Source organism: Trematomus bernacchii, unplaced genomic scaffold (genome assembly GCF_902827165.1).
Source record: "Trematomus bernacchii unplaced genomic scaffold, fTreBer1.1, whole genome shotgun sequence".
In the NCBI taxonomy this organism is placed as follows: Eukaryota; Metazoa; Chordata; class Actinopteri; order Perciformes; family Nototheniidae; genus Trematomus; species Trematomus bernacchii.
In genome coordinates, this window is record NW_022987583.1 from 92,403 (window position 1) to 113,058 (window position 20,656).

At 39.0% G+C, this 20,656-nt stretch overlaps 1 protein-coding gene across 3 annotated transcripts in view; it reads right to left on the reverse strand.

Moving 5' to 3' along the window:
* Positions 1-20,656, reverse strand: part of LOC117480768 (myelin-oligodendrocyte glycoprotein-like) — a 51,428-nt gene that overhangs the window by 25,093 nt on the left and 5,679 nt on the right. The window contains exons 1-4 of one of the 3 annotated variants that reach the window (XM_034128217.1): positions 12,850-13,030; positions 2,713-2,768; positions 1,261-1,623; positions 40-838 (exon numbers count right to left, since the gene is read on the reverse strand). The exons of 1 other annotated variant lie outside the window; for it this stretch is intronic. In XM_034128217.1, the coding sequence (XP_033984108.1) occupies positions 447-838; positions 1,261-1,623; positions 2,713-2,761 (804 nt within the window). In that variant the 5' untranslated portion in view covers positions 2,762-2,768; positions 12,850-13,030 and the 3' untranslated portion in view covers positions 40-446. Of the gene's footprint in view, positions 1-39; positions 839-1,260; positions 1,624-2,712; positions 2,769-12,849; positions 13,031-20,656 lie in introns of those variants that run through there. One more of the 3 variants, XM_034128220.1, reaches the window with a different exon arrangement.

A 20,656-nucleotide genomic window follows, 5' to 3' on the forward strand; every position in this document is an offset into this window, starting at 1 on the left:
GATGAACAATAGTGTAAAAGAATAAAAACTTAAAAGTAATAAAGCATTTTACACTTTTAATTCGATCCAATTTAACATTTCCAAATATTTCCTCCTGTAATACATGCAGATTGTGCAGTGAAACAGTAAATACAAACATAAAAAGTGATTTATTTATAATATGTAACATTGATGCATATTAAATACAGCATGGTAACATTATCCATCAGTTAGCAGAAAACAGAGCGATTAATGACCTACAGGTGAATGATAAAACTCAGTAACATTATCAGATGTTTTTTGTAGCTCTATTTCTATGTTAACTGTCCTCACAAAACCCTCACAATTGAGCTGTTTGACACCTGCAAGCATTATTTGCACTGACATTTCTACAGTTAGTACTCAAACACGTCATATATTTAAATGTAGTTATACATTTTACATCACAAGCCCTTTTCTGATTGAATCTATGTTTCGGAGTGTGTCATCACTGTAACTGTAATCACGTTAGAAGTGACAGGTTGTTTCTCTGAGGAATCCAACGGCTGTTTGACTTCATTGATGTCGTTTTTTCTGTCTTTATATTTAGAAAAACAACATTTCAAAACTAAGCCTAAAGGGGCAAAGCTAAGTAGAGTGGTGTTGGTCCTGGTGGGTTTTTTCTCTGAGGATCTCACTGGCTGTATGCCTGAATGGTCGTCTCTTTTCTTGTGAGTAAATTTAGTAAAACAAACTTTCGTAGCAATAATACCCATCACAGCTGCTGCTGCTACTGCTGCGACTGCAATGGAGATCCAGTAGTTTCTCCCACTCTTTGGTTGTTGACTCTCTGTTGTTCCCTCTGGTTTAAACTCAGCAGCTGCGGAAAAGGACAAAAATCAACCTTAGGATGATTCCCTGAAGTGGAAACATTTAACCATTTTAGAGTGATTTACAGATTTAGGCACCGGCTCCCAACCAGCTCTAGAATCACCACGGTGTATGATATGCAGATGTTATGCTTTTCTCTCATTCATTCATTTAAGATGTAATTAATGCTTGCTTTAACCCGTCGGTTAGACAAAAAAAGGACGTTTTTAAGATTTGAGAAGCAAAACTCTTTTGGCTGTGGAGGATGACATTCATGGTCCTCAGAGGATGCTTCCCTGATGGCTTTGTTGAGTTTCTGTTATTTCCTCTAGCGCCTCAATGAGGTTAACTTTCAACTGTTAACTTTCCAATTATTTGGCTCTATGGAGCCTAAAGTTGTTTTACTTTGTGACTTCTACTGAGGTTACTCACCAGTGACGTTGAGCCAACATCTCCTAGAGTTAGTCCCATCAGGTGTGACGAGTATGTCACACACATAAAACCCAGAGTCACTGGTCCTGAGTCTGGAGACATGAAGTGTGAGGCGTCCTTCTGTGAGGACGTCTTTGTCCCACTGGACTCGTCCTGAAAACTCTGGATCCTGAGACTCTGGGAATTCAACACCTTCACGTAGTTCAAACAGAACTGAGGTTCGGTCATTAGTATAAAGGTAACAGTTGGTAGAGATGGAGCTGAGGGAAGTGTCTCTTCTGGTGCTGAAGGTCCACTCCAGGGTGATGTTCTGGTTCTCCTCTGCCTGATAGGAAGTCTGAGTCACATTCACTACAAATGTTCCTGTGGAGGAGACACAGAGGGACTCTTTAAACTACAGCTATGTTCCTGTAGAGGAGACACAGAGGGACTCTTTAAACTACAGCTATGTTCCTGTGGAGGAGACACAGAGGGACTCTTTAAACTGCAGCTATGTTCATGTGGAGGAGACACAGAGGGACTCTTTAAACTGCAGCTATGTTCCTGTGGAGGAGACACAGAGGGACTCTTTAAACTGCAGCTATGTTCTTGTGGAGGAGACACAGAGGGACTCTTTAAACTGCAGCTATGTTTCTGTGGAGGACACAGAGGGACTCTTTAAACTGCAGCTATGTTTCTGTGGAGGAGAAACAGAGGGACTCTTTAAACTGCAGCTATGTTCTTGTGGAGGAGACACAGAGGGACTCTTTAAACTGCAGCTATGTTTCTGTGGAGGAGACACAGAGGGACTCTTTAAACTGTAGCTATGTTTCTGTGGAGGAGACACAGAGGGACTCTTTAAACTGCAGCTATGTTTCTGTGGAGACACAGAGGGACTCTTTAAACTGCAGCTATGTTCCTGTGGAGGACACAGAGGGACTCTTTAAACTGCAGCTATGTTTCTGTGCTGCTTTACTGAGAACAGCTTTAAAGAGACTAACTGAAGCTAACCAGAGACAGAGGTCTCCTCAGGTGAGGAAGAGTATTAGGGTATGAGGGAAATAAAGAAGAAAAGGACTATTTTACTTTTTCATTTAACATGTTAAGAAAAAAGCCAAAATGTTGAGTAAAATATCAATCTTTCAATTTGAGTGCAGTTATTAGGAAAAATGTATCAGAAAAAACAGTTAAGCGCTTTAAAACTTTAATTATTGAGAATAAACATTGAACTTTTAAGAACAAACTACTTTTGTTAGAGAATATACTGAAAGCTCCACTTCTTGACATTTTGATTTAAAAAAAGCTAAATCAAATCAGAATCCCCCTCCTCAGTTTTGACCCTCTTGCCTTGCACTAATAGTGTTCCATACCAAAGAGCTCTAAGATGCTTCTTTATGAAAAGGTAAAACGTGACACAAAAAGTTTTCAATAATATTCAATGTGTCTGAGTGGGAAATAAAGGAGTAAACTAACCAGAGACACAGGGGGTGAGGAAGAGGAGCAGCAGGGTGAGGAAGATCATCTTCTCCCTGTGAGAGAACACACACACACCCACACACACACACCCACACACACACACACACACACACACACACACACACACCACACACACACAAACCCACACTCTGTCTTTACCACATTACTTATTACACAGAGGACTGACACCAGGAACAGTAACATATGTCTGTCACTAGGTGGCGCCAGATATCAACATTATATTTTCTTGAACTGAATCAGGAAATACTTTCTTGCTTTGAGATCAGTGAACACAGGACTGAAATACAGGACCAACTGAAACCCCTTCAGTTTTGTTTCAGAATCTCTCTGAATATTAACAATAAATAATACAAATAATTAGGGCCCGAGCACGTAGCGCTAGGACCCAACGGCGTCCTAGCGCTACGTGCGAGGAACCTATTGTTATTATTGTTATTATAATAGTGAATGTGTGCTTCGTGGGGAGAAGAGACAGCTTTTGCATTCAGAAAAATTATAGTAGGGAGACCAGGGACAGTTGCAACACGGGTTGGTTGTAACACCTTCAATATCTCCAATCACAAACAAGCTAGAGTGATGAAACTCACTCTGCACATGCGCAGATAGATGGTAGATCGCTGAGAAAAAAAGGAGCCACATTTGAATTTCTCGCGTAAGATATCAGCAAAAGTGTGTTTCTTAGGTAAAATATTAACTACAATTATATGATGTATTTTTTGGATACTGTCTTGAGTTCAAATGTCTAGGAATCCAAACTAGTATTATTAGAATCACTGTTTTGTAAGCTACAAATATAACTAAATATGGGTCAAGCTAGCAATCAGGCAGGTTCACAGGGGGTGAAAGCAAGACTGGTGGTCCTGGGACGGTTGTAACGGGACGGTTGTAACATGACACATTTACAATGATGGCTCATTTGCTTGAATGATCAATTGTTCATTCAAGCATACAGTTGTATTGTTGATTGGTGTGCATTGTCCCTGTAAAAAAACAGAATAAAATACTGTACATTAGGCCTAAAGTGCACATGCTGGCCCTGGCTGATCGCCTCACTCCCTCACCTGATGCAAATGTTTGATGGGGCGGAAGTGAGTGCACACATGGAATCGAGTGCTGCTACAAAAACCTGAGAGAACGTGAGAGATAACATAAATAAACATAACTAAAGAGCAAAAATGGCACCCAGGAAAAATCCAAACTCTGACGAGGTGGAGGAGATCAAGAATTCTCTCGACTTCTTGTCAGCCGAAATTAAAACAGTCGCGGCCCAGCAAAATAAAATCATGGAGCTGATGGGAGAAATACAATCTCTGAAAATGCAGAATATTGAAAAAAAAAGATCACTTTTCTGGAGAATCGAGTGGACGACCTCGAACAATACACCAGGATGAACGATTTGATTATCAACGGTCTGAAGACCAGACCCCGAAGCTATGCCAGGGTGGCAGCGGCCTCAGAGGACTCCGCCGCCGGGAGAGGTGGAGCCGACGCTCCGGAGGTGGACCGTGAGTCGCTGGAGCAACAGGTGCTTTGCTTTTTGGACAGCAAGGGCATATCTGTTGACAGCGGAGATATTGAGGCCTGTCATTGCCCTGCGGAGCAAGAACTCAACAGCCACCCCAGCATTAATAATCCGGTTCATCAACAGGAAAAAGAAATATGCACTCCTCAGACAAGGAAGGAAACTGAAGGGGACCAATGTTTACATCAACGAACACCTTACGAAGAAGAACGCGGACATCGCAAGGAGAGCACGGTATACTGAAGAAACAAAACAAGATTCAAGCAACATGGTCGACAAATTGTAACATTTTCATCAAACTAAACGGATCAACAGCAGAGATGGCGAAAGTGCTCATTATCAGGGACATCACCGAGTTGGATCAGTTTTGATGAATGAAACATCAAATCAACATAAGGTAACTCAATCGCTACACACTGAAATGAACACACCTAAGAACACCCATGATTAAGCTGGACAAAATTGCTGAATATAAAAAACTGGACTTGAAATGTTTTCAAATACACGGAACATAATCGCAAGACAATGAAAAGGATATTGACCCTGAAAATAATTTCTACAAGAACATCCATAACCAATGTGAATACTACACAGAAGATCAACTCAAAAGAAATGGATTGATGGATGGATCAATATCAATATTACATTTCAATAGCAGAAGCCTAATTTCAAATGTATCAAGATCAAACACTGTTTAAGGCAACTGGAGAAACAAGTTACAGCCCTAGCAATATCAGAGACCTGGCTTAGTGATGAGCAAGCTGACATGGTTGAAATCGAGGGATACAACATGTTTTTTACTAATAGGACTCATTCTAAAGCTGGGGGGACTGCACTTTATATTAACAAAGTTATAAAAGTAGATCTGTCAGTAATATGTCTTTTGCTTTAGACAACATCATGGAATGCATAACAGTAGAAATTGAAATCAAAAAATCTAAAAACCTTCTGATAAGCTGCGTGTATAGAAAACCAGGATCATGTGTTGACACATTTGAGAAAAAGCTAGCTGAACTTTATAACTACACAGCAGCAAGAAAATGCTTTTTGTATGTGGAGATTTTAATATTGATTTGCTGAACCCACAAGAACACAATGCAACTACAGAATTTATTAATTCTATGTATAGCAACAGTTTATATCCTACAATCACACGACCGACCAGAATAACATCACACAGTGCTATACTCATTGACAACATATTCACAAATGTTATGGATAGGAAAGTAATAAGTGGAATATTAATAAATGACACAAGTGATCACTTGCCAGTCTTGCAACAATACAGAACTGTACTAGGATCAAAAAAGACACCAGAACAGTCGTAATTACAAGACACAAAACACCAGAGTCTGTCAATTCTTTTAAAGAAGAATTACGTAAACAAGACTGGAACAAAAGTGTATGTACCAGATGTAAATGAAGCTTATGAATCATTTCTAGATATTCTATCAGGGCTGTATGAAAAACATTGTCCTCGTGTAAAGAAAATTGTGAAACAAAAATATGCTGAAAAACCATGGATCACTAAGGGAATAGAAAATGCTTGTAAAAAGAAAAATGAATTATATAAAGACTTGTTAAAGAATAGAACAGTAGAGGCTGAACAAAAATACAAGACATACAAAAACAAATTAACAAAGATAATACGATGTAGCAAAATGGATCATTACAACAAATTATTGGAAGATAACAAAAATAATATTAAAAACACATGGAATGTATTAAAATACCATTATTAAAAAAGGAAATGGAAAAGCACAGCACCCAAACAGTTTTCTGTCAAAAGACAATACAGTCATTTATGACATGACCTTAGTTGCTGAACAGTTTAATGAGTATTTTGTTAATGTTGGTCCTTGTCTAGCTGGGGAAAATTCCAAATACTGGTAGTAGTGAAGGTGTAGAAAGTAAAGATATAAATGTGAAGGAAACTATATTCTTAAGAGGGACTGATGAAAATGAGATTATTGACACAGTTTAAAAAACTAAAGAGTAAAAGGTCTACAGACTGTCATGATATTGACATGTATACAGTTAAAACATTATTGAATGTATAGCCAAACACTAACTCACATCTGTAATCAGTCAATACAAACCGGTGTATTTCCAAATAAAATGAAAACTGCTAAAGTCATACCGATACATAAATCTGGAGATAAACATGTACTGTCAAACTATAGACCAATTTCATTGCCTCCCACAGTTTTCTAAAATACTGGAAAAAATCTACTATGTAAGACTAAATGACTTCTTCACCAAACATAACATACTCTATGAACAACAATATGGTTTCAGAGCAAACAGAACCACATCATTTGCAGTTATAGAATTTATGGAACACATTACTAAGGCAATAGAAAAGAAAGAATATGCAATAGGGATATTTCTGGACCTTAAAAAAGCATTTGACACGGTTGACCATGAACTATTATTAAAAAAACTACAGAGATATGGAATTAGAGGTGTTGCACTATCATGGCTATCCAGCTACCTACATAACAGGAATCAGTACGTTGAAATACAAAGTCATACATCACAACTACTACAGGTTACATGCGGGGTGCCTCAAGGCTCTGTCTTGGGGCCATTATTATTTATTCTGTATATTAACAACATATGTGAAGTATCAAAACTGTTAAAACCATTCTTTTTGCAGATGACACAAGTCTACTCTGCTGTGGGGACAATCTAGAACAGCTTATTGGTCACAATGGAAAAGGAACTGAGCAGGATGAAGATCTGGTTGACCAAAATAAATTAACATTGAACGCAAGCAAAACCAAACTCATAATATTTGGGAATCGGTCGACCAATACAGAGAAGAAACTCACTATAAATGGCGTCCAACTAGAAAGAGTAACGGAAATAAAATTCCTTGGAATAATCATAGACAATAAATTAAGTTGGAAACCACATATAAGCTATATCAAAGCCAAAATATCCAAATCAATAGCAATTCTAAATAAAGCCAAATATCTAGTTAATCAAGCTTCCTTGTTTATGCTGTACTGCTCCTTCATACTTCCATACATGATGTATTGTGTGGAGGTTTGGGGAACACATACAAAACAAATACACATCCTATCTTCATCCTGCAAAAAAGAGCAATACGAGTTATACACAAAACTTCGTACAGAGAACCAACAAATAAATTATTTATCAAACTAAAAACACTAAAACTACAAGACCTGGTTGACTATAAAACCATTCAAATTATGTACAAGGCCGCAAATCATCATTTGCCTCATGGTGTCCAGGGGACTTTTTACACGGAGAGAAGGCATGCACATGTTGAGAGGAAACTGCATTTTCAAAAACCACCCGTACAGTACGTACAAATGCCAAAACTTCATTGCATCTCATCAAAAGGTGTTAGTCTGTGGAATAAATGTAGTGATGCACTGAAAAATTGTACAACTTTATATAAAATGAAAGTATTATTCAAGAGCCAAACCATTAGTGGTTATGAACAGTACCTGTAAAAATTATTTTTGTTATTTCCTGTAATTGTAAAAGTAATTACTTCCTGATTGTTTTTGTAAAAAAGTATCAAGACAACATGTCGCTGATGACGATGACCTAATTACTTCATTTATACTGCAAGGAAAATGTACGCTAGAAGGGGTAGGACCAGAAAAGTTTTTTAAGCTTCTTCTTGCCCCTGTTGAACACGACAGAGACTAATTTAAGATTTATTGTTGTTGTTTCTTTTTATTTCTTTTTTTTTTCATTATCATTATTATTTATTTTATTGTACTTTGGTATAATTATTATTATTATGAGTGAGAAGGAAGAAAAGGAAGAAGCAATATATATTGTTATTAGTATTGATGTATGTTTTGTTTCTGACATGTTCAATAAATTGACATAAAAAAAAAAAATTGACATAAAAATAAACAGAATAAAATACTGTACAGTAAGCCTAAAGTGTGTGTGTGTGTTTACAGCAGCGACGTGCAGTCAGTGGAGGCAGGGGAGGCAGAGCCTCACCTGTCATACTCCAATGTACGGAAAAACAATTAAAGAAAACTAAATAATAATAATAATAAAATGTCTCCACTGATCTTGTGTAAATGTGATTTCTGTATGATTCCAATCGCATTTTATAGTCAAAATCAGCAAATTTGCCGAGCTCCGCTACGGGAGCGATGAGAAGTGAGGCAGGCACGAGCTCTGCCTCTCGTAAGCCCACAGTAACTTGCTGGAGCGCGGGCACTAATTTAGCGCAGCCACTTATTTTGTGAGCGCGCTCAAGCCATTTACTGTGGGCTGAGGTGAGGCACAGATGAGCTCTGCCTCACTTCAGAATGCGTCACCCCACAGAAACTGGCTGGAAAGCGGGCCCTAAGCGCATGCCTGTTCCCATCTCACTGTAGGTCACCAATGTAATGTTTGTAGATCCCTTTATTACATTTATCCTTGCCATCCATAGTCTCTAAATAACTTATTTCACGTATATATGATATTTAGGCTCGCTGGTCTCATCATACAACGCCAATGAAAAAAATCACCAGGAGAGGCAGCCATAACCTCTGCCGCACTGAAGGGGGCGCACGTGAGCCCACAGGTTCTTGTTGCTACTGTTATTGTACCGCAAACAACAAACTAGTAGTGATGGGAATTCCGGCTCTTCTTGGTGAGCCGGATCATTTGGCTCGGCTCACCAAGAAGAGCCGGCTCTTTCGGCTCCCAAACGGCTCTTCAGTTTACCACATATTATACCTTTTATAATTCAATCAAATGTAGCCCTGTTTTGACTAATGATTTATATGTGTACACATATCACTTAAATTATTCAATACATCCTTTGTACTGAAGTATTCAAAAGTAAAAATTACATGTTTAATATCAATTATTTGCTGTGGCCAATTGTTTTCATTGCATTTACAGACCCTTGTATCTCTCTGATACCACCCAATGAATGCACAGACTTGCTTGTAGAACCACGCTACACAAAGCAGATAGCAACACCTATAAAAACTTAAGTATAGACATTTAAAAAAAGGGGCTACTGTATCGACATTTAAAAAATTATATTTAAAGAAAAGGCCCTGACAAAACAGCAGGGCTCTATTTCAGTATTAACTATAGAAAAAAGACAGCAACAGCTGACATCAAATCTTTGCTGAGCCCAAGGATAATCATAAATAAATAACATAGTGAAAATAAATATATTGCAATGCTCAGTACAGCAGCATCCAACCGTCTCTAATCATAAAAAACATAATACAAATAAATGTATTGCAATGCTCAAAACAGCAGCATCCAACAGTCTCTAATCCTTGGATATTACATGTCACTGCATGCATGCACGGAGCAGCTGTAGCGCGGAGATCATCATATCATTCTGTCTTGTATTACTTAACAAAACATAACAAAAACAAAAAAACGTCTCGTTCGCGGGCGCGAGCCGGCTCCCGTCGTTCACTTAAAAGAGCCGGCTCTTTGAGCCGGCTCGTTCGCGACCGACACATCACTACAAAACTAGACTTTTGAAACTACAGGAAGATAAGGAGGACTTTTACAAAACAGTAATAGAGATTGTTGTCCAGAAGGATAGCATGGACTTATATTCATCTTCAAGTCAAGGTAAGACCACAACTGTAATGAAAATGGGATCTTACTTAGAAAGAACAATCCAATATTTAGATTTTGGGTATCCTTTTGTTGATCGGTCTGTTTAAAATTAATCATAGCATCAGACTAAAAAAGCTTTTGAAAATAACAGAATATTTCGATTAAGGTCAAAATAGGCTATACTATTTGTAAATCTGACTCTGAAAGAGTCAGTGCCTCACCAGCCATGAACCTCACTGCACGTCACTGGTTTACAGTATGCCAAATGTCAGAAAGAGGAAGACAGACAGGGGAGTGCCACTTGCTCTGCTGCAGAGGGCCTCAAATTAAGTTGAGAAGGGCAAATCATTCAGGGAAGTGGCAAAGTCCCTGGATATATGCCATGTCACCCTGTACCGGTTCCATACAAAGAGGCTGAGGTTGGAGAGTCAGGGATCACAAACACCCCCAAGAGTAGGCTACTGGACACCAAAGAAGGTGTTCTCAACAGAGCAGGAGATGCTTTTTGAGAGACTATCTGATGGAGGCAGCTGATTTATACTATGGTCTCAGCTCAAAGGAGGTAGGTCTACATAATTAAGGTAGAAGCACCTCTCATACCCCATTCACACCAACAGTGTTTCAGGGCCGGTTCGGAGCTGGAGCTTGAAAAGCACCGGGTTTTCCTGTTCACACCGCAGCGGAGCAGCCTCTAAGCTCCGGAATCCGGTTCGTTTCGAGCACCAAAAAGTTGTCCATCTAGAAGCAAGAACCGCATACGTCACGTTTACGTCGGAGGGGGGCGAGATTAACCTGAGATAACAGTTAAGGCGAGTACGGCAAATAAAAGTTGTAACCAGCAGTAGTGCTGAGCAAAGTGACTAGAACGCAACCACACACTTGTAAAAAAAAAACACGCTTTATAAAGTCAGGCAACACTAACCAGGCTTCGTGTGATTCTGTTTATTTGTACCTTACTTTGACCATCCATTCGCTGTTATTGATCATTGTGGAGAGCAGGCAGACGTTTTGTTTGTTATTATAGCAGCTATCGGATGGAATCAATACATGGGCTGCACAGGTTGTCATGTCCGACTATCACAAGTAGAATCATAATGAAAAATACGCCGGTAAAATGTGCCTGTAGAAAACTGCTTAGCAAGTAGTTAGTTTAGCTTCGGTTGCTATGCTAACATCACCCATGTTATACCAGAGAAACTTTCATAACAGCGTTGTGATGCCAAACAGCGTCAATTCAGACTGACACCAAACAGCGTCAATTCAGACTGACACACATTCACTTAAGGGGAACTGGGGATATGTATCAGCTGCTTGTGTGACAGTCAGACAGTGAATACTTTAGAGCCGTGTGAGCTAACCCGGAGCTAACGGGAGAATACACTCGTGGAAGAGCAGCCAGCACTGCAGCGGTCGGTAAATGCCGCTGAAACACATTAATAAACAATGAACCACGGCACTCTGGAGAAAAGTATAAGGTTGGAGAAGTCGTTATTTAATTTAATCTGGCTTCGTATGATTAAAAGCAACACGATCATCGACCCGACGCAGTCCCCGGCCCGTTGTTGTTGTGAGGTGAGCTCCTAGTCCGTTGGGGAGAAAATCAGCGACGTAAACTGTGACGTCAGCGGCAGCACCAGTCGGGCTCTGAGCGGTGTGAAAAGAGCCGGCGCTAAACCGAAGAACCGGTTCTGAACCAGAAAAGCTCTAGCACGGAGCTAGAAGGGGAAAAGCCTTGGTGTGAAAGGGGTACACGAGAACAGTTTAATCCTTCACAGAGGATGATGCTGTGTGTGTTATCTGTTATCCTGTTCATTGTTCATTGTTTGTTGGAGGATGTGTGAAACCCCATTCAAATCTTGTTGCCTTAGAATTTGACAGCTTTCCCTATTTGTTGTCATGTAGTGTGAAAAAAGGTAACCGTTATTAACATGTTACAACCGTGCCTGGCATGTGCTACAACTGTCCCTGTACACAAGGACAGTTGTAACAGTTGAGTTTATTTTTTAAAAATACATTTTACAACATGTACTTATTTCATAAAAACATCTTAAATACATTGTTTCAGTAGCTGACATATTGATAATGTATAATATAGCAAAATGGCTATCCTATTGTAAATGGTTTTTTACTTATTGGGGAAAAGCCCAAAAAGTGTTGCAACTGTCCCTGGTCTCCCTATAAGTGGCATGTCTTGTTTTATAAACCTCTTCTCATATTTTAAAATCTGAATTAAAAATGCTATTCGTGCTCATGATATAAAAATTGGAACCAATGTTTGCTTAAATAAAAATAATATAATGTAACCTTTAAGTTACTTACATTTGTATGAATATATTCAATGCGCATATTATTCTTCAAACTGTAAACTGTTGAACTAAAATAGACAATTCAGATAGTCGCATGAGAATAACCTGAAAATGAAGTAGTATTTTTATACATTTCTTTATGATCACATATACCGGTGTCTGTGTGTAGCAGAGTGTTTTAGTTTTGTGCACACACAGAAACTGCAGCAAAAGCAGATTAAACCGGGGGTTATATCCGTTAGTCACAAAGTTAGGACAGTTCCTGTTTCTGTCCTCTCTGCTGTAGTTACACGGTCGGAGTGTGTCGGAGAGGATTTGGTCATTTGAAACAACAGCCTTCACACATGGCTCTGAAATGTTTTCCCCTCACGAAGCAAGTTTATAGTTGTTTATCCAACAACAACAAAAAAGGTCACCCTTAATTTGTAAAGTCCTTTTTGGCATTTAAATGTATAACAAGGCGTTAATTACATATGTTTTTTGTTTATCTTTTGGTCTCATGTGATTCAGACATTAGGCAGAGCTCGTTCTCTTATTTACAGAAAGGCACATTTTGTGTTTGAACAAGGAGTCAATATCTTTCCAACTCGTTCTCTTATTTTAGTTTAATGTGGTGCCTGTTCTCTATAAGAGGTTCAACAGGAGAGCAACAGAAAGCAGCAGTCAGAGACATGTCCTTAATAAAGTAGAAATATGTGTTCTTACCGACTGCAGAGACCTCAGTGCTGACAGCTCTGTTTTCTAGATATCATGGTGAATATGTCCGATGAAGCTATAGTTAGTGCTTCAACGAAAACTATCATTCTCAATACTGAATCTGTGAAAAGGGAGTGTTCCTCCTGTCGATTTTCTGTGGTTCTTCTGAGTATGTACACATCCTGTCCTGGTGTGAAGCATTCACTTTGAGTAGGCGTAGTTCAGGCTGTGGGGAGGAGAGAAAGTCCTCAGACACACCCTGTAAACCAGTGGTTTAAATAGCGTTCAACACGTATCTTAGTTAAAGAATAAGAAGAAGGATCAATGACCTTACAGCCAAATGATGAAACTCACAGTGACTGAAGTAAATAAATATAGATATAACACTTTACAGATGTTACATGGGGGATGTATGGAGTCTCATTTACTGATGTGACTGATAGATGTCATGTTTCTATCTCATTGGCCTCAGAGCTGTCTGTCTGCTGGAGTCCCTTATTAAAAACCTGCTGCTTTCTGTCTGAGTAGTGGACTGTAAGACCCTCGTTTATATATCAGTTTGATATACTGCTATGTCCAAGAATGAAAGGCTACGGTTTCAAAGTCAACAAATACATTTATTAATGAGATAACTCAGATGAACATAGCACTATTAAAGCACTGAACTTTATTTAGTAAATCCACAGTTCCACTTTCTGTGCTGATAAAGATCTTCTTCTGTTTCCTGCAGAGAGAGAGAGGATCCAGCAACAGGTAGAGACCTGCAGTGAGTCACAAACACCGTGAAGGATCTGTATGAAATGTCACAACATGTCCAATTCCCCGTCTGGTACTTTGCTCCGTGATTATCCAGCAAGAGTCCCTCTTTTATACACCGACTGTGAATATGATTTATTGTACTTACTCAAAGGAATAAACTGACAATAACAATACATTTAAACATAGTTAAAAGAAGAATCTCAAACATTTCATGCAGGTGGCGTTCAGTTGGATATTTGTTTTGTGGCGAGGAGAGAAGACACTTGTGGAGGATCCAGTGATCGTGACTCCAGTTTTTCAGATATGTGGTTTTCGTATTGAAGGTGAAAGTCAGTATGTTTGGTTCAGTTGTTACTGCACACACTTTTGTGAGACAGCTTTTGAGTTTGAGTCTTGCAGATTCCTAATACCGCTGTAGTGAAAACCACGGTCTGTTTTTGTGAAGATATTACGATTTTTGTAACATTTTAGCAACAGAGCCAATGAAATGCAAAGACTTGTCAGAAAAACGTTATTCATCCCCTGAGGGAATTCCTAACAGTTGCTCCATTCTGGAATAAAATAATGAAACCATTCATTTACTGAGAGAAGTGGAACATTAGTACTGCTGAAACTGTCCTGCAGATATCTTCCCTTACTGTCTACTGTATCTTATTAGCATAGACATATGTAACCTCTGGTTAGATGCTGAACTGCATTGAGTTATCTCAGTAGCTGCACCACTGCAATGACAATATACCATTTAAAAAGAATAATCACAAACATTTGGTTTAACAGTTCAGGTCAGTCCTTTACTTGCTGTGAGGAAACACTGAAACATGTGGAGACTGACCCTGAGGTTACCCTTCATCTGGTAAAGAGGAACATGTAAATATTGCCACCTGCTCCCTCCCTTTAGAAAGAAAAGTTTCTCAGTAGCAAGACAAAAAAAAAGACACTCTGCTTTGTGTTGTGGTCGCGATGAGTGAGTCAGATTATACATATAGTCCCTTTTCCTCTGCAGTTGTTCGTGGCTTAGAGGCGGATTTCCTTTATGTGTTGAGAAACATCTCTTTCTTGTTAACCTTAAACTAAGTCTTTAAAAAGCCTCTTAGATCATTCTCTTCACAATCTGAACACAGTTTTTCTGAGAAACTCATGAAAAGTTGACTTTTAGAGTTTCCCAAACTTTTCTGTCATGTCCCCATTGGGTAATTGGAAATATTTCTGACCCCCCCCCCAACCTGGTTCCCACGTAGATTGGTAGGATTTATAGTATAGTTGTACAAACATTACATTTTCTCTGCTAATAATAACAAGACACAAAGATCCAGCTCATTGTATTTGTTATTATGGATTGAACAGCTTCCGCAAACCTCCCCACAGTTTGTAAAATGATGTTATAGAACATGATGCTGCTTCAGATTAAACAATAAATCAGTATTTCATTGAGTTGAAATGCGACATGAGATTCGATTTGTCAGCACTATACGCTGAATTTTCTTTGACAAATATCAAATGTTTCAAACTAGTAAGAAAGCTTTTCTCAAAAAAATGTATATGAAAATTGCTAATATTATTTAAAGGAGTTGAACACATCTACAGCAGTAACATGCAACTGAGTTACAACTAACATTGGCTGTATATCAGGAATGCTGTAAGTAGAGCATCTCATACTGACAGATAAGAATGACCCACATTCAGTCATAGATCAGTGCAGACTGTTTACTCTCCTGCTGTGACTGGTCACTCAGAGGTGGAAAGTAACTGCACAAATGTGACATACTTGTACTTTACTTGAGTATTTCCATTGTATGCTACTTTATACCTCCACTCCAATACATTTACTTAACAGCTTTAGCTTCTTGGAACAAAATGCATCTCTAAAAACAGTTGACTAACTCTTTAGGTTACAAAAGAGTCCAATTATTTAAATAAAGGTTTTCTCCCCATACAAGATGTTGTTACACATGAGTTCATGTGTAAAAAGGGGGAGTGTGTATAATGTATAATGTCAACATGGCTGTCAAATTCACAATCTAAATGTTTCATTTAGGGATTGAAAGAAACCTGCCGCCCCAACGCAGATGTTCAAACTGAGCATTGAATGATGGTTTTAGAATGAACCTGCTCCATGTCTGGGGATAAGATACTGTTTGATGAATGTTGACATGTTTCTAAATAGTGATTGAGTTATAACAGGTAACACAGATGCAGAAGCAGTGGCCAAGGGGCTTCTGTGAGAGATGTAAGTCCAGAAGGGGAATACCAAAGAAGTTGACCTGTGATAATGAAACCATTTTGTAATGTGGATTTCTTAACAGATATTAGAGTAAGTGGGGTTTGAAATGTAGAAAGAACATATTACAGTTAAGTTAAGCTAAAACATAGTAATGTGATGAGACAGAATTTGATTTAGACAACATCTTGTCTCTAGCCTGGTAAATAATTAGAAGTAAAAGCCATAGACTTTATTTTTAGGTCATTATGGAGATAGAAATGAACACAAGACAAGTTTCAAAAGGACAATTTAAATTCATAACAGAAAGACATTTGATGACAGTATGTTGGAATTCTGCGTTCATTTTTTCAGCTTGATAACATCTAAGCCCTGACAGCTAGAAGCAGCATTGCCAGGTGCAATTGATGGGACTTCTGCACTAACCACTAATCAGACAGAAAGCAGCAGGTTTTTAATAAGGGCCTCCTGCAGACAGACAGCTCTGAGGCCAATGAGATAGAAACATGACATCTATCAGTCACATCAGTAAATGAGACTCCATACATCCCCCATGTAACATCTGTAAAGTGTTATATCTATATTTATTTATTTCAGTCACTGTGAGTTTCATCATTTGGCTGTAAGGTCATTGATCCTTCTTCTTCTTCTTTAACTAAGATACGTGTTGAACGTTATTTAAGCCACAGGTTTACAGGGGGTGTCTGAGGACTTTCTCTCCTGAACCGTCTCCTCCTGTTGAACCTCTTATGGAGAACAGGCACCACATTAAACCAAGATAAGAGAACGAGTTGGAAAGATGTTGAAACGTTGTTCAAGACAAACTTACTGAATCGCATGAGACACAAAAGAGAAACTAAAAACATATTTAATTAACGCGTTGTTATACATTGAAATGCCATAATGCCAAAAAGGACTTTACAAATCAAGGGTGACCTTTTGTTGGTGGATAAATATAAAGTTCAATGTGTCCTTCGTGAGGGGAAAATATTTCAGAGTCATGCTGAGTTGTCAGCTTCTCTACGTGGAGAATGTAAACTAGAATGTAATTAAACCCCGGTGGGCAGATTGGAGTTTTTCTCTCTTCACTTTACAAACAGAGAGAACCATGTTGACTGTGCCACAGAGGAAGTATGATTATTGGAATCGGAACAGAGTTTCAATACGACTTTTCGCACAGTGTAAAATAGTTGCTCTTTCTTAAAGTCAGAAAGAGTCAAACTGAACTGCAGTCAAAATACAAAAGTATTATCAGCTAAATGTACTTAAAGTATAAAAAGTAATCATTGTGCAGAGAAGGTCCTTTATGTGTAATGATATTTATATATGACATGTCTATCAAGAATCATTTTACTGTTGTAGACAAAGTGCTGATTTACTTTTTGTGAAATAATTAAATCTTTGACTTTTTTGTGACTTACTGAGTTAGTGCACTAGTTTAATTTTAAGAGAAGCATTTTGTTAAAAGAATAGCTAAAGCTGTTAAATAAATGTAGAGGAAAGACATTACATTATTTCCCTTTTCAAAGCAGTTGAGTAGTAGCATAACATGGAAATACTCAAGACATGTACAAGTACCTCAACGTTATGTGTGATATGTTTTTAAATATAAAAGAAGATCACAGATATGCAGCTGATTTAATGTTGATATCATTCAATAGTGATTCTTCTCTTCTTCCGTTTGAATTCAGTTCACTCTCATTACCATCTAACCAAAAATAAAAAGAGTAACGTAGGATACAGTCTAAGGCAGTGGGGTCCAACCTTTTTTCACGAGGGCCACATACAGAAAGATATTCTTAGTGCTGGGCCACTCACTAGAGGAATATTGCCTCATAAGTTCAGTTATAGCAAAAACATTCAAATGTAAGTAAATGATTCTTGAAAATGCCTTAAGAAAAAAACAGCTCCCAGCTCTCCAGAGGGTTTCATTTAGTTTGTTAGCTGCTCATTTCTTAAAACAGAAGCCTCAGATTTCTTATAATAAGAGGAAATATGAAGGGTTTATTTCAAGGTTGTTATGTATATTTGTTATTGGGCTTTTTTCTTATCAACTTAGATTTGTTAGAACATGTTTTCAACTTTAAATGACTGAATTTATTTGAAAATGTGGCTTATTAACACATGAATACTGTGTAACATATTTGAACACATATATTTAAGAAGTACAATATAAGACAAGCAGAAGTTTATTATACTTAAGTCGTTATACTTTTTTAATTGAGTGAGGGCCGATTCAAAATGTTTTGCGTGCCGCATGTGGCCCCCGGGCCTTGAGTTTGACACCCCTGGTCTAAGGTATCAATATAGCAAACAATATAATAGCAGTTTATGTTTACTATAACTTCTCTATGTTGAAATGAATATGAGTTGTTTGTTTAACTGTTACGACTCCCCTGCAAATACAGTTTTTGCAGCGTATGGCTCTCCTTGTTGGCTCAAGTCCACTGCTCTCAGTGTCAGTGAAGACTTTTAAAAATGCCATCAGGACAACATGACTTCCCACAGTGTGACACTTTGCAAGGGAGAAAGAAGATGTGTCCTAGCTGACCTGTCCTTTATCACAAGCCGTTTAGGACAGAGAGTGAATACACATACTATACATGCTGTATGAGAAACCAATGTGAGTTTGGAAAATTGAACAATGTAAATCTATTCTAGTAGACCTCAACAATGGAATTATGATCAGTAGAAATGGCCATGACATGGGACCTTTAAATAAAAACATATATTAAATAAAAAAGCACTGAAAAAGAAGTGACAAATTAATGCAAAATCCAGGATTCGACACCCCAACCATCAAAATACGGAGCGAAAAGTTTAACCACAAGAGTCAAGTCTACATGAGCTACCACTAAACGAGTCCGACTCACATAAGTCTGAAAATTACCATTAAGAAAACCGCAAAGATCACAAAAAATCGAGAGGGACAACATATACGATACGATACGATATTACTTTATTTGTCAGATCAAGTCTGAAATTTGACTTGCGTCACAGCAGCTCCATGTCCAACATCAACAGACAAAAATACATGAAACACAAACAACAAACGTTTAACATAACAGCACAATCAGTGAGAGAAAAGCTGCTCAAAGAGCCTTCAGCGTGCATATAGAATAGCCAATAGCGGACTATAAGGGCAGAGAATAAACAGGGCCGTCCCTGGAAGATCACGCAGACTGCGTGGGGCCTCATCTTGCGGAGGGAGCCTCAACTATGCGTTTATGTGGCACAATTAGTGTGGCGCGGCACGGTTTCGCCGCTGCGAGCTGTTTCTGAGTCAATATCTTTCCAACTCGTTCTCTTATTTTTGTTTAATGTGGTGCCTTTTAGTGATGTGTCGGTCGCGAACGAGACGATTCTTTTGAACGGCTCTTTGAAAACTCATGAAAAGTTGACTTTTAGAGTTTCCCAAACTTTTCTGTCATGTCCCCATTGGGTAATTGGAAATATTTCTGACCCCCCCCCCCAACCTGGTTCCCACGTAGATTGGTAGGATTTATAGTATAGTTGTACAAACATTACATTTCCTCTGCTAATAATAACAAGACACAAAGATCCAGCTCATTGTATTTGTTATTATGGATTGAACAGCTTCCGCAAACCTCCGCGAGCCCCACAGTTTGTAAAATGATGTTATAGAACATGATGCTGCTTCAGATTAAACAATAAATCAGTATTTCATTGAGTTGAAATGCGACATGAGATTCGATTTGTCAGCACTATACGCTGAATTTTCTTTGACAAATATCAAATGTTTCAAACTAGTGTAAGCATTGGGTTGAGAGGTCATGCGTTTTGGCACGCGCAAGAAGTGTGTGCTATTGGCCCTCCATGCACAGTGACATTCGTTCGTGGTGTGACCAATGTTATGCCTGTCAGAGAAGGAAGTCCCCGGTGCCTAAACACCATGCCCCCATGAGAACTTCACATGCAGTTAGACCTTTCCAGCGTGTGGCGGCTGACATACTAGAGTTGCCGGTCACATCAAAAGGCAACCGGTATGTGTTGGTTGTTGAGGACTATTTCACAAAATTTGTAAATCTGTATGCCATCCCCGATCAAAAAGCCCCGACGGTCGCGGAGTGTCTCTTCCAGAACTACATCTTGGAGCATGGGGTAATGGAAACTCTGCACACTGATATGGGCAGACAGTTCGAATCAGATGTTGTGAGGCATTTGTGCGGCGTGTTAGGTGTGAAGAAGACGCACACCACGCCTTACAATCCGAAGTCTGATGGCATGGTAGAGAGGTTTAATAGGACACTTATCGATCAGTTGGCGAAATCTCTTCTATCATGTGAGGGGGAGTGGGACTCTTTTCTGTCACAGGTCGCATTTGCGTACAATACCAGTGTACATTCCAGCACAGGCTTCATGCCGTATTTTCTCACGCATGGCAGGGAGGCCAGGACTCCTGTGGATGTTTTACTGGGTCCAAAGCGGGATGATCTGGTGCAGGGTCCCCGGGAAGACTTTGCTGGTTCCCTTCTCAGACGCTTGGACACGGCGTTTGATCAGACAAGGGATAACAATTTTGCTGCAAGCAGCAAACAGAAGTCGTACTATGACGCCAGAGTGAGGCACGACCCGTATGAAGTCGGGGATTTGGTGTGGTTAAATGATCCCACTGAGAGCCGCCGTAAGCTGGCTCCCCACTGGAAGGGGCCTTATCTGGTGCAGAGGCGAATGGATAGGGGTGATGAAGTGGGGGTCACGTACCAACTAAGTAGCCCGTTTGGGGATGAAGCCTCTCTCCAAACTGTCCATTACGACAGACTACGGCGATACAACCTGCCGGTAGCCTTTCCCTTGGAGGGACCATCAAGGTCTCAC